This window comes from Macaca thibetana, chromosome 5 (genome assembly GCF_024542745.1).
Source record: "Macaca thibetana thibetana isolate TM-01 chromosome 5, ASM2454274v1, whole genome shotgun sequence".
Taxonomy (NCBI): Eukaryota; Metazoa; Chordata; class Mammalia; order Primates; family Cercopithecidae; genus Macaca; species Macaca thibetana.
Genome location: NC_065582.1, coordinates 15,519,689 through 15,534,339, shown reverse-complemented (window position 1 = coordinate 15,534,339; position 14,651 = coordinate 15,519,689). Strand labels below are relative to the sequence as shown.

The 14,651-nt window shown below is 37.2% G+C and overlaps 1 protein-coding gene across 1 annotated transcript in view; it reads right to left on the bottom strand.

Moving 5' to 3' along the window:
• The window catches only part of HPGD (15-hydroxyprostaglandin dehydrogenase), a 31,009-nt gene that overhangs the window by 1,930 nt on the left and 14,428 nt on the right, over window positions 1–14,651 (bottom strand). Inside the window, exons 5-6 of the mRNA XM_050789885.1 lie at window positions 3,160–3,236; window positions 1,005–1,168 (exon numbers count right to left, since the gene is read on the bottom strand). Coding sequence (XP_050645842.1) covers window positions 1,005–1,168; window positions 3,160–3,236 — 241 coding nt within the window. The remainder of the gene's footprint in view (window positions 1–1,004; window positions 1,169–3,159; window positions 3,237–14,651) is intronic.

Genomic DNA, 14,651 nt, shown 5'->3' with positions numbered 1-14,651 from the left:
GAAAGAATGAGGCACGTTACCACTTCATTTTAAGTTATTTTCTGAAGAATCTATTAATTTGAACATGTTATAAGGAAATGTGTGTCATTAAGCTATTGCTACTTCCAATTTTTATTTAATTACATATTAGATATCTTATTTATCTAATTTATTCAATTAGATTTTTTTCTATTGATATTAACTGAATCATTTGATAAATTTAGCTGTAACCTTCTATCATTTTGGCAGGAGGAATTTATACTCATTATTTTCACTGAGCAAATGATCATTTTCTCATCTTTATCATACCAGTAGATCTTAGACTTACCAGATATAGATGTTATTAGTGTAGTAATATGATTGAAAACAGCTAGCATTTACTGAAAATTTTATTTTTTGCCAGTTTCTGTTTTAAGTACCTTACATATATCATTTTAATTTTTTCAAAGTCTCTAAGTTTGTTATACTATTATCTCTATTTTATATGTGAGAAAATTGAAGCATCTAGAGGTATGATGGCTAAGTTCATGATTAGTGCTAGAGCCAAGATTTGATCTCAGGTCTGATTCCTTCAACGTGATAACTATGATTCTGTGCTGTGAAATCCTCAACTACTCTAATTCAGACATAATTCATTGAGAAAGTATGTGTGTGTATCAACTATTTCTTATAAAAGTGGTTGAAGTTATGAAAACTTACAATATTTCACAAAGAGTATATTTGAATATTGCTTGGAATTTAGGCAGAGAAGGTATCATTGCCTTCAAAGGTGACTAAATGTCAACTTTACAACTGAAGGTAGTAATGAAGCATTTTACATATTTCAAAGTAACATTCGTAATGTATAAACTTACATTCTATTCACACATCCAGAAAAAAATTTTCTCCCAGAGAGTTTGCCAAACCAAAAGTTTGAAGGTTGCGTTCATTTCTCAACTGTATAAGCTTATTTGCTCCTTTTTATAGCTTGTCTAAAAAATGCTTTGTTTCATTATTTAAAAGAAAATAGATACAGTTTTACTTACTCCAAAATTCCATAGTATTTAATCATATCCTTGATATGATCCTTATATTCTATATATTGTCCCATGTTTTCTTCTTTTTCAATTGATTCAAGGATGGCTGTGTTAACAAAGCCTGGACAAATGGCATTCAGTCTCACACCACTGTTCATAAGATTAGCAGCCAACTGCCAATTAGAAAGTTGTAGGTTTCAACAGTTTCATAAACATATAATACAGGACAAACTGATCATTAAAGCATCTTACAGTTCTCTGATGTAAAAAATACTAGTTAGATATCCTCCCAGCTATATAACAATGACTGGTAAGTAGATAGTAAAATAACACATACCTAAAGTATTATATTAATTCCTGAAAGTCTCACCTAATTAATTTTTTAAAAATCAGTATTACTGGACAACTCCTGGAAACAATTATGTAAGCTTCTCTTATCTACTGAACTCTGCAGGAACCTGAAGCTAAGCAGCTGAGACTTAGAATTGATATCCTAAGTTTTCTTTCAGATATTGTGGTTGTATAACAAATAATACTTAATTAAAAATACTTTTAGTGAAAATCCTTAGAACTTTGATTCTAAAGACACTCTTAATAATCTGCCCTATCTGAAAGACAATTTAAGTATTTTCAGACTAACATTATTAGGCTTAATTTATCAACTACTGATTTTATTTGCAATTATTAAAAAATTAGTCAATTCTCATTATTCATGAATTACATATAAACAAATTTGTTAAATTTGCTTGCTAAAATTTACCTGTAACCCTGGAAACCAATACTTGTGGAGCATTTGTGGTTATTTGTGGACATGCACAGGGCAGTGAGAAATTTGAGTCACTGATGTGCATGTTCCTGCTGAGGTCAAGTAAGACTATACTCTGCCGTGCCATGTTTTTCTAATTTTGTGCTTTCTTATTGGTGATTCTGCTGTTTAAAATGGCTGCTAAACCCACTGCAGAAGTGCTGTGTAGTGTTCTTTAGTGTAAGAAGACTGATGTCCTGTACAGAAAATATTTGTGTTAGATAAACTTTGTTCAGGCATGAGTAATAAGTGTTTTAGTAATGAGTTCAATGTTCATACAACATATAATAAATAAGGTTTCTTTAAACAGGAATACACATAAAATAAGGTTAGGTATTGACTGGTTGATTGGAATTTTGTGACCAGAGGCTTTCAGAACTTAACCCCGTATTTCCCCTAAAAACATTAACATTTCGACTGAACAGTTAATATTTGTGCATCTGTTTTTTCTGTCTCCTACTAATTCTTTGATTACTAATATTTTTCTCTTTCTCTCTCTAGATCCTCTCTTTGTCTTACCTAGATGAACCACCCAGAGCCCCCCTACAACTGTTCTTTCTGCTTTTTCACTTGTCCTTTGTAATACAATTTCCAAAAGCAGGCAGAATGGTCTTCAAACAAAGGAAATCTGATCTTATCACTCCTGTGTGTAAAAGCCCCATGGATGGTTGCCCTTGAAATAAAATCCAAGCTCACAACAGTCACCCATAGCTGGTTTTGGTCTGGCTCCTGTGCTGGTGTCTTGAGTCATACCTCAAACTACGTTCCCCTTGCTTGCCAGGCCCCATTCAAGCTGCTCTTTTGTGAATTATAAAAAGGCAGGCATTCTTACCTCATGCTATCAATGCATGTGATTAATTAGGTCTAAAGTATTTTTCTAAGCTCTGTACACCTTTCACCCTAGGCCTCCATGGAGACATTATCCTTGACCACTCTATCAAATAAAGGTCTGGCCCCACCCCTCCTTCTAGCTCCATGTTCTCAGTCATTTTCATTGTATCTCTGGCGACAAATAATGGCTGGGGCCTATTGCATCTTGCATTTCAGAAAACCTGAAGTTAATAATATTTACATTTGGGGTCATTTTTGTAAATAAGTACTATCTCCCCATTACTTATCCTTAATACATTTTTTAATAACACATCTGTATTTAGAAACTACTTCATTTAAAAATGATCTATTATTTATTTGGTCCTTTATGTGATCTGATAACTATTTTTGTAATTGAGATGGAGGTATGCTATTTTTCCATCTTTTATCCAAAAGAATTGATTTCTCAATGGATTCCTCTCTACAGAATTCATGTTTTATGCATGTGTACAAAGAGAAAATGAGATATGATGGTTGTCGTAGCCTCACCGCTGCTGAGCGTGTGAATCCAACTATGCCATGCTTGGAAGCACAATAAACCGGCTGCTGTGCAACGGGCATGAGTCCTGAAACAAACGAATAGAACACTGAAATGCTTTGATTAAAAAATAAGCAGACTATACCCAATAATGACAATGCAAATGAATATTTTGTGATAATTTCAATTTCAGATGAATCTGAATAACAGAGTAACATAAAACCAGATAGCTTTGTAAAACCCAGTAGCCTAAGTGTAGTTTATGTGCTCCATGACCCATGCCGTCCAGAATTTATAGGAACTAAGTTACACTGAGAGATATAGCCAAGAGTCATGTGTTTTTCTGCCTCCCCAGGCCTTCTGGAAAGTCAAGGAAAGTAAATGGTATGTAAAACACAAAGAAAATTATCTTTAAAGTCAGTAAATTACCATCTAATTTTCAATTTTTAAATTGAATATAAGAATATATATATAAAGTATATATTCTACATTTTTTTTTTTTGAGACGGAGTCTTGCTCTGTCGCCCAGGCTGGAGTGCAGTGGCCGGATCTCAGCTCACTGCAAGCTCCGCCTCCCGGGTTTACGTCATTCTCCTACCTCAGCCTCCCGAGTAGCTGGGAGTACAGGCGCCCGCCAACCCGCCCGGCTAGTTTTTTTGCATTTTTTAGTAGAGACGGGGTTTCACTGTGTTAGCCAGGATGGTCTCGATCTCCTGATCTCGTGATCCGCCCGTCTCGGCCTCCCAAAGTGCTGGGATTACAGGCTTGAGCCACCGCGCCCGGCCTATATTCTACATTTTTAAAGCTTCCTAGTGGCAGAAGGAATTTGAATCTTCAGAGAGTCTTGGAGATTATTAGTGTTCACTATAAATTAGTATGCAATTTCCTGTTACCAATCTGTCTTGAACAATGCCTCCAAAGTGTAAGAAAATTAAAAGTTAACTTCTTTGTATTTGATCTGTTGTAGATGCCTAGATCTTTGTCCTATGACTTAGGAAGACAGAAATAAACAATTATGGTCCTATTTTATTTTCTTTCATAATTATATAGTCAACTATGAAATTCAATCAATTACAGAATGTTTTAATTTTTAATTTTCCACATATGCACAATAGTAACTGATTAAATTCATGGTCTGGAGAGAAAAAGCAGTATTATAGCATATATCTAGAGCATCTCTTCTCCCCCAACTCCAGCCTAGCTCAGCTCTCCAAAAAGACATGAAACAACAACAATAAAAACCTATTTTACTGTAGTAACTATTACTATCAAGCTTGTTTCTCATAATTGTTAATTATCTAATCAGCAGTCAAATTGAACCAGAGTCATTCTTGTATTTGGTTTTAACTAATTTGGATTAACTTGTTTTCATGCTCTTTACATTTGTGACTTCTCTGAGTCAAGAAACAGTGATCCCCGATTATTATACTATATTTAATATCAAATGTCATGCTAATAATACCAAATTATTCTGCTGACACATGCTCATCTCCACCCAGCTAACTACTCCCAGAATGCCGCCCATCATTTGAGGGTGTTGGGCCAAAGTTCAGCAATAAATGTAGACCTTAACCACTCCCTGGGTGCCTGCCAGGTCTCAATTTATAAAGTATGTTTGCACAAGGGCAGTTTAAATCCCCGAGGATGGTAGATCACACCTAGTGTGTCCACCCAATGATTTCGAAGTATTGTTAATATGTGGCTTGTCTTGTTGTCGTTGCTGTTGTTAAGTAAAATGTGTAAGTTAATTAAGTTTGTCAGTGTCAGTCAACAAGAATTTATGATGCTTCCACAGGCTCCATAGGTATCCTAGGAGTGGAAGATAAAGGGAATAAAAAAGTATAACCAGGAGTTGCTGCTTTTGGTTCTTGTTAGTCCCTGCTTTGCCCATTCCTTAAATGTTTATGAGACAAGGCAGTGGTTGTAGGACAATGTTCATATACAGCAGGAAATGCAGCATGAACCTTTATCAGAGATAAACTAGTTCACATAGCCACAAGAAGTGCAAAGACTTTGTTCATAAGGGTTGTCAAAGATGAATTTGAAATGAATTTTTGTTACATATGCAGAGGGGATGAACCTTGGAACCCCAGCTAGTTCAAGGTATCATAGAGCAAAAGAAATATACTGTTTTGTGGGTTCTGGTAATAGCAAGGACAACATACCTACTTTTCTTAAAGGCAGATTTGTAAATGCAACTGGAATGTGAAAGAAATTACTTGCAGTTTTTAAATGGCAGTTGGTTTTATGAATCTTGTAACATTCTAATCACATTTTCACTGTTATGCAAAATGTTTACTCTTCCATTGCTTTCACTTTCTTTCTTTTATTCTTTTTTTTTTTTTTTTTTTTTTTTGATGGTATCTCATTCTGTCACCAGGCTGGAGTGCAGTGACCCGATCTCTGTTCACTGCAACTTCTGCCTCCGGGATTCAAGTGATTTGCCTGCCTCAGCCTCCCAAGTAGCTGGGACTACATGTGTGTGTCACCATGCCCAGTTAATTTTTGTATTTTTAGTAGAGACAGGGTTTTACCATGTTGGCCAGGAAGGTCTCGGCATGGGTCATGGTCCATGACCCATGCCGTCCAGAATTTATAGGAACTAAGTTACACTGAGAGATATAGCCAAGAGTCATATGTGTTTTTCTGCCTTCCTAGGCCTTCTGGAAAGTCAAGGAAAGTAAATGGTATATAAAACACAAAGAAAATCATCTTTAAAGTTAGTAAATTACCATCTAATTTTCAATGTTTAAATTGAATATAAGAATATATATATAAAAAGTACATATTCTACATTTTTAAAGCTTCCTAGTGGCAGAAGGAATTTGAATCTTCAGAGAGTCTTGGAGATTATTAGTGTTCACTATAAATTAGTATGCAATTTCCTGTTACCAATCTGTCTTGAACAATCCCTCCAAAGTTTAAGAAAATTAAAAGTTAAAAGTCTCGATCTCCTGACCTTGTGATCCACCAGCCTTGACCTCCCAAAGTGCTGAGATTACAGGCATGAGCCACCATGCCTGGCCTCACTTTCTCTCTCTCTCTCTTTCTCTCTCTCTTTCTCTCCCTCCTTCCCTCCCTTCTTTCCTGCCTCCTTCTCTGTCTTTTGAGACAGGGTCTAGCTCTATTGTCCAGGCTGCAGTGCAGTGGCACGACCATGGCTTACTGCAGCCTTGACCTACTCGGCTCAAGCAATCCTCCCATCTCAGTCTCCCAAGTAGCCAATTCATTCCAATCGGCTTTCATCTGACCACTGCAGTGAAACAGATCTTATGGAGGTTGCCAATGAGCAATGGCTTGCTAAGGCTAAATCTCTGTCTCATTTTGCTTGATCCCTTCCTTAGCAGCAACTAGCACAGTCACGCTTTCCTTGAAACATTTCCTTCTCCAGGCTGGTCTCCTATCTCACATTCACCGGCAGCTCCTTCTTCATGTCCTTTGCTGGCTCCTCTTTCTTGACTAGACCCCTAAACATGCTGGAAAACTCCAGAGATATCCCTAGTCCTCTTTGCTTTTCTATGAACACTCTTTCCCTACATGATTATATTCACTCCTGAGGATAAAAATTAATTCTCTCAATTTGTCTCTCTAAATCTCTGTATCACACACACACACACACACACACACACACAATCTCAAATTTAAAATATTTATCTCAAGCCAAGACCTCTTACTCTGCCTTGAACTCTAGAGAGGGAGCCTTGGGTTATTTCTTGTAATATTTCCTAGCAGTTTTCTCTCCTGAAACTATAGTGGGTGCTCAGCCTGGGCAACACAGTGAGACTCTGTCTCAAAAAAAAACAAACAAAAAAGAAAACATGATAAATATCAGATGTTATAGAAAAATTTCAAATTAAAACAACAATGAGATTCTACTACACATATTAGAATGGCTAAAGTTTAAATGCTGAAGACACCAAATACTGATGAATATGTCAAGCATCAGGAACTCTAATTCACTGCTGGTGCGAATGCAAAATGGCACAGCCACTTTGGGAGACGATTTGGCAATTTCTTTCAAAAGTAAACATACTCTTACAATACAATCCAACATTCAGTTCCTTGGCATTTACTCAAAGCACTGAAAACATGCTTACACAAAAATCTGTGTGTGGATGCTTATAGCAGCTTTATTCATAATTGCCAAAACTTGGAAGCAATCTAGGTGCCCTTTAGTCGTTGAATGAACAAATAAACTGTCTTATATTCAGATAATGGAATAATATTCAACTCTGACCAAGGGCTATCAAGCCATAAAAAGATGTGGAGGAAACCTAAATGCATATTACTAAGTGAAAGAAGCCAACCTGAAAAGGCTACATACTGTATGATTCTAACCATATGACATCTGGAAAAGGCAAAACTGTGGAGACAGTTGAAAGATCAGTGGTTATCAGGAGCTGCTGGGAGGAAGGGATGAACAGGTGGAGAACAGGGTTTTTAGGGTAGTAAACCATTGTTTGATATTATAGTGGTGGATATATGTTATTATACCTTTGTCCAAACCTATAGACTATACAACATCAAGAGTAAACCAGATGAAACACCTCAAATAATGATTTTATTGACTTATTTATCAGTTCATCCACATTGTACTTTTTAATGAAAATGTATCTTTTGCACTAAAATGCCACAATTTTGGTATAGTGTCCTAATTTGGTTTGATTTCTGAACTTTGGTAAACTGGACTGTTTCTAATCCTAAATCAACAGGCTCTACAGAAGTAAATTCACATAAGTACTATGTGTTTAGTTCCTTTTAAGTGTAAAGTCTAATGAAGTAATATTTTAAATATACTCAATTGAAATGTGTAAAACCAATGGGAGGACCCCTGTTGCAGGGCGAAGGTGGAATTCTGCTGGTTGAATAGCCAGATACCAGTAAAATGACTATAGGATCAGTTGCTGTAATGAATATGGTTTTTTTTTTTTAATCTTGCAAAATAATTCTCAAAATTAGGGAGCACATGGAAATATCTTGTCACAATATTAAGGGATTTAAGATAACAACAACAACAAAACAAGGGATCGTGACCATATGAGAATAGTCTCTGCTTTTAAAGAAATGGCATTTTGTTTAACATTGTGAGAAATCCTGTCTTTGTGCTTAAAAATGGATACCTTATATTAAAATAGTTAAGAATAGTATCTTTCAGTACTTCTGATAGGCCCACCATCGTGCAAGTTTATTTATAGAAATACAAAATGGCTCTTTTTAAAATATACTAAGTACAATTAGTAGCAGATTTATGTCTGTCATAACTGTAAAGTTACAGAAAAAAAAATCAGTAGAGGGAGAAATTCTACCCACAAAACAAAGAAACATTTTCTAAAACCACTCAGGATAATAACACTAAATGATTGGACTGATGAGATACTATATATAGCATTTAAAATACCTGAAAGCATTTAAAATATCTGAAAATTACATGTGGACTGATAGAACAAAGAAAGTCATTTAGAAAAATAAAATTTAAATTCCATCTCTACATTAGTTCTTCTATTCTTCATAATCTTTCTACCCATATTTACAAAAGCCAATTTTAATCTCTTCATTTCACAGAAGGCAAAAAGCTCAAGAAGATTTTTTTTTTTTGCAAAAACAGAAATCTCAGACAGGGCAGTCATACTAAACCCACAAACATGATTTGCTTTTAAGGAGAGAGAAACCACGTAAAATGGACTATATAAAAATGCTGAAAATTCAACTTAGAAAAATATATTGTTAATCTAAGGATGCTGACCCTCATATGATAAGCTGGAGTTCTGTTACTATGCTAAAAAAGCAGGAATCTAAAGCTGTCACATTTTCTTTACAACCACCACCAACAAAAAAAGTGTGCCCGTCTGTTTGTTTTAACCACCACTTCTCCAACTTGAAGAAAAAAGGGAGAACTAGCGATAAATATTTATCTATGGTTCGTGCATACAGCTGACCAAAGTAACTGGTGAACTTCCTCATTTGTGATTTTCCGCATAATGGAACACCTTATCTGATGGCTGTTTTTTTTTATTTTTATTTTTTTCATTCTTATGGTTGTCACTAAGTCATGCTTTAGAGTGTGACACGACATTAAAAAGTGACACATGCGGCCGGGCGTAGTGGCTCACGCCTGTAATCCCAGCACTTTGGGAGGCCAAGGTGGGTGGATCACGAGGTCACGAGATTGAGACTATCCTGGCTAACACAGTGAAACTCTGTCTCTATTAAAAATACAAAAAAATTAGCCGGGCGTGGTGGCCGGCGCCTGTAGTCCCAGCTACTCGGGAGGCTGAGGCAGGAGAATGGCGTGAACCCTGGAGGCGGAGCTTGCAGTGAGCCGAGATCGCGCCACTGCACTCCAGCCTGGACGACAGAGCAAGACTCTGTCTCAAAAAAAAAAAAAAAGTGACACATGCTTTCATAAAACCACTGCATGTTCTATAACAAAAAATCTTCCCAGAAAGATATGTCTAATAGCAATTCCCAGTGATTCAGACAGCTGCTACTAGTGTTCAGTCATTGCCTAGGCTGTGGTCAGAGGAAACTGAGAGAAGCTCCCTTAGCCATTCAAAGAATATCCATCCCTATGCATCTAGTGGCTGGCTTCTTAAAATGTGGTTCAAGGAGCGGTATGACGGGGGAGCAGGATTTCAGGACCCATCTCTGTCCTCCTGAAATCAGAATCTGCATCTGACAAAGTCCCTAGACACATGAAGTCTAAGAAGCGCTGTTCTAGAAGATTATTCGTTTCTCAGTAGCCCTCTCCTTCCTATGTTAAGAAACCCCGAATCTCTCATCTATCCTTCAAAATGCCTCACTTACAAATATTTGATCATTCCTACTGATGACTTCTAATATGTGTCTTTTTAACTATTTTAAGCCGAAAGAGAGCAAAATGGACTCTGCAGACTGACATGGGTGAACTTTGCCAGCACTAAGCAGGAAGGGTGGCTCCCATACTCATGACAGTTGGCATCTGAGCACTTATGATTCACAGCATAGGAACAGTATATCCACTCTATGACACAGGCTAAAATGGAGCAAAATAAAATTGCTTTTATTACCACTGCTAATTCCCACACTTTTCAGGATCTGTTTGAGATTCATTGTTCAAGTATAAGTTGGAGATAAATTGACCTCTGTTGTAGAGACTTGTCAAAGTTAAATGTGAATGTCATAAAGCCAAAGGTTTACCACAATGCCTGGAGCCTGGCAACTGCTAAATATGTGTTAGACCCGCTGCCTTATCACAAGAGCAGTAGTAGAGGATGGTACCATGCGATTTTCTTACTTTTGGCCTGGAGATAGAAGAAGACGATCAATGTTTTATTTCACCTGGAATTTCTGGATATTCTAGTCCATTCTTCAGGCTATTGGAGTCCCAAGGCCTTGCAACTTAAATATCATGCTTGTGGGTTTTTTGATTTTTTTTTTTGAGAGACAAGGTGGCAATATGTTGCCCAGACTGGAGTGCAGTAGCACAATGAAAACTCACTGCAGCTTTGAACTCCTGGGCTGAAGAAATCCTCCCACCTCAGCCTCCTGAGTAGCTAGGACCACTAGTGTGCACCACCACACCCAGCTAATTTTTAAAATTTTTTATAGAGATCAGGTCTCACTCTGTTGCCCATGCTGGTCTCTAACTCCTGGTCTCAAGTGATCCTTCTGCCTCGGCCTCCCAAAGCATTGTGATTATAGGTGTGAGCCATCACACCTGGCCCATGCTTCTGTTTAAACACTTTATGCCATGGAAATGACTTGGTTCTGTCATCTTGATAACAGACACTGATATACAGCTCTTGGGGTAGAAACTTTGCCTAGTTCCTTTAATATCTCCATTTCCCTTCTGCAAATGCTCAACATATGTTTGATTAACTTGAATTTTTTATTTAAGGTAGTAATTTTAGCACTTCTACCTTAACACAAACTATGAGCTAATTATATTATTATAGATAAAACAGCACAAGCGTCTATGCCACTCTGTTGTTACTTAAGACATGCTGAAAATTTTCTATGATTTTTAAATATTTTCTGGAGACTCCAATGTTTTCAATTTTGAGTAAATAAGACCCTCATGGTATCTCTCACAAAATGCTACTGAGTGACAGAGAATGTCCTGAATGAACACCACAGCCTCACTAACTGAGTATGTAGCAGGGTCGTTAGGTAGGCTCCTTTTCCTGTGACAATTACTTTTCCTTTCCCACAGTTTGAAGCAATTAAATACCTACAAAGTGCGCCTGTAATCCCAGCATTTCGGGAGGCAGAGGCAGGCAGATCACCTGAGGTCAGGAGTTTGAGACCAGCCTGGCTAACATGGTGAAACCCCGTTTCTACTAAACACACACACACACAAAATAGCCAGGCGTGGTGACGTGCGCCTGTAATCCCAGCTACTGGGGAGACTGAGAATTGCTTGAATCTGGGGGTGGTGGTGGCCATTGCACTCCAGCCTTGGTGACAAGAGTGAAACTCTGTCTCAAAACAAACAAACAAACAAACAAACAAATGGAGTGCACTTGACTCTTATGGGATGTTTTAATGGAGCACAGCTGTTTGATTATCTGCATTAAACCAGACTTTGTTCTTCTATTGTTCCTTCCAACTTTGTTTTAATAGTTCAGGATGGATGCGGCAAAATTAGTGTCTGTTTGTATATTATGTTTATAAATAAAAACTTGTGTAGAAAATTCCATGTGGGTTAACAACACTCAGAACAACTTGTGGAACTCCAGACTGAAGCACACCCATCCCATAATCTGCTGAGGAATCATTGTCTACTTAACTGCTCCTGTTTATTAAACCTATTAATTGCATTTGATACTCTGTCTGCGTCAGTTGTCATTACTCATTAACTTCTCTACTCACACCAGTGTGCCAACTTAAGGTTTTACTGTGACAGTGAAGGACTCCACTGTACCCACGCCAGAGATCATGAGGATAGGCCCTGTTGAGTTGAATATTGAATATTACCCACAGCCATTCCTTCAACAGACTAAGTGGTATGGAGAAAAACAGGAGAAAAACAAGAAAACAGGAAGCAAGGTTTGGAAAAACAGAGTAGTCAAATATTAGAAGTACTCTGATAACTCCTTCAAGATTATTTTGGTCCTCTCACCTCTTCCTACGTGCTATGACTCAAGGGCACAACATTGTTGATACCATTTCTGAGGGAATGATAAAGACGGGGGGGTCCTCTTTTACCTTCTCCCATTATTACAATATCCTGACTTTTTATCAAACTAGTTTCATTAGGGGAAGAACTGGAGGCTCTCCGTTGGTGGATAAAATACAAGGCAATTCATTTTAAGACTTTGTGAGATGAAGGCATGTTAGTGGGAGCCCTGGATGGGAAAGGAAATAGACTGTCCACACTGGCCAGCGGCAATGAGGAAACAGCATAAACACAAGAGGGGTGGAGGCTGGAATTACAAAGGGAGGGTGCCGAGGACAACTTCTGAAAATGGAGAGAGTAATAAGCCAAGCAGAGGGAACAATGATAAACTTAAGCTATTTAACCATTTTACATAGTGTTGCTTTGCACATGTGGAGGAAAATCAGAGGGAGAAGCAGTTTGTAATGCAATATTATTCATTAAATTGTACCAGTGCCAGGAAAGTAATTTAAAACCAAAGCAATGTTACCACTGAATTTTTATCAAGTCATCGTTTTATCTGCATAAACAGAGAAATGCCCACACATGATTGCAAATGTTGTATCTAACATAGGTAAGAAGAAGATTAACACACAGGGGTGGGGGGCCGGTGGCAGTGAGCTAAAGCAAGCTCCTAGCCAACAAAGCAAAGTGGACATCAAATTGCAAGCCTTAAACTGCTCTGCTCAATGGCATGTTTTGACTTGTGACACCGGTAAGCTCCCCAAATATTTTTAGGACTTTACTGGAAGTGTCAAATGGAGCAAAAGCTTAAGATTTCACTGAAGGTTTAGTAATGCAGCCATGAGATTAGAGCTGTGCCCATGAAGCCTGAAGAGACGAGCAAATTGCAAGGGTTTATTCAAGTCAAACGATTTCAGTTGCTGTTACTTTTCTGTTAGGCTGAGGTAAATACAGGTAGATTAACAAATAAACTCATAGATATTAGAGACAGACAGATAATCTAGTGGTTAAAATTCTAAGAAGACTTGTACCAGGCTATTTGCATGTGAATTCCAGCTCTGAGGCTTACTTGATGTGTAAGCTTAGGCAAGATATTTCATACTTCTCCTGCCTTAGTTTCTTCATTTTCAAAATGGAAATTATCGAATTTTACCTCACAGGGTTGTTGTGAGGATTAAATGAGATAATGTATAGTGTTTAAAATGGTATCAGTTAAACAGTGCTCAATAAATTTTATATATTTGAATATTTTAATCAGATAAAAGGCAGTAATACTACATTGCATTTCTTTATTCACACTCTTTGGGGCAAGTAAGCACCCTCATATGGTACAGAATTTCTCCCAGATTGTCCTAAATTGATCCAACCCTGAGGCTTTCAGCCTTCCAAAGAATGAAATCAGTGCCTCTGGTGACATAAAGGCCAGGGGCTCCCTGTATAATATTCATGGTACTCCAAGCTTTGCTGGCCCTTTTAGCTTTATAGAAACAATATACAGAATTATCAACCTTCATCACAGCCCCAGGTTTTTAAATAAACTTTTAAGAAAATACTATATCTCTTTTTAATTCTCCAGTCACTTGTTTTTTTCTTATGATTTTATTTCAAAATAGTATAGATTTAGCTTTGCCAATTTATTTTAAGGTTTCAGTCTCCCACAGCTTAACATTTGGCCCTCTCTGGAACACATATCCCTTTCAAATATTGCCCATGCTGTTTTAAAGTATCATTAGAATTAAATGTTATAAGTTATAAGTAGTTGTACTGTTAGGAAAAAGAATCTCATTACCCCCCAAAATGTATAGAAATAGGTTCATAATAGCTTTAGGGACATGATTTTGACTTTAAGCAACCCAGAAAATGAGATGCTAGTTTATTTTTGAGAACTTCTAAAGGAGATTTCTAAATCTCCTCTGGCGGCAGCTTTACAGTGATATAAAATAATCATTCCTAGTGGGATGAGAAAAATGCTGAGAATTAGACAGTGGTTCAATCACAGGTACCTCCAAACCCAACTTCCCAAATCACTGCAGCTGGGATGCCAAGGTTGGGGTGGGGCGTGGGGCTGAAATTTCTATTCTGAAATCACCACATTGACTAAAACCAAACAGATAATTTTTAAAAGTCTGACTTTTTTGGACATGGATGACTTAGATTTGCTGTCCATATCGACCAGACTTTTTAAACTTCACAACTTCACTTGAACTATTCAAGAATCATTGATGATTTTTTTCTTAGAGTTTTCAAAAGTAAAGTCACTTGACTCAGTTGCTCCAAAAAGTCCAGTCAGAGGTTTAAAGCTAGTATTGAGGGATAAGCTATCAGCTGATACTAAATCATACTGCTCTGAAAATAATATAGTTTAGGATTGCATGCTGTGGAAAAGACGATTAGCCGTCCTCT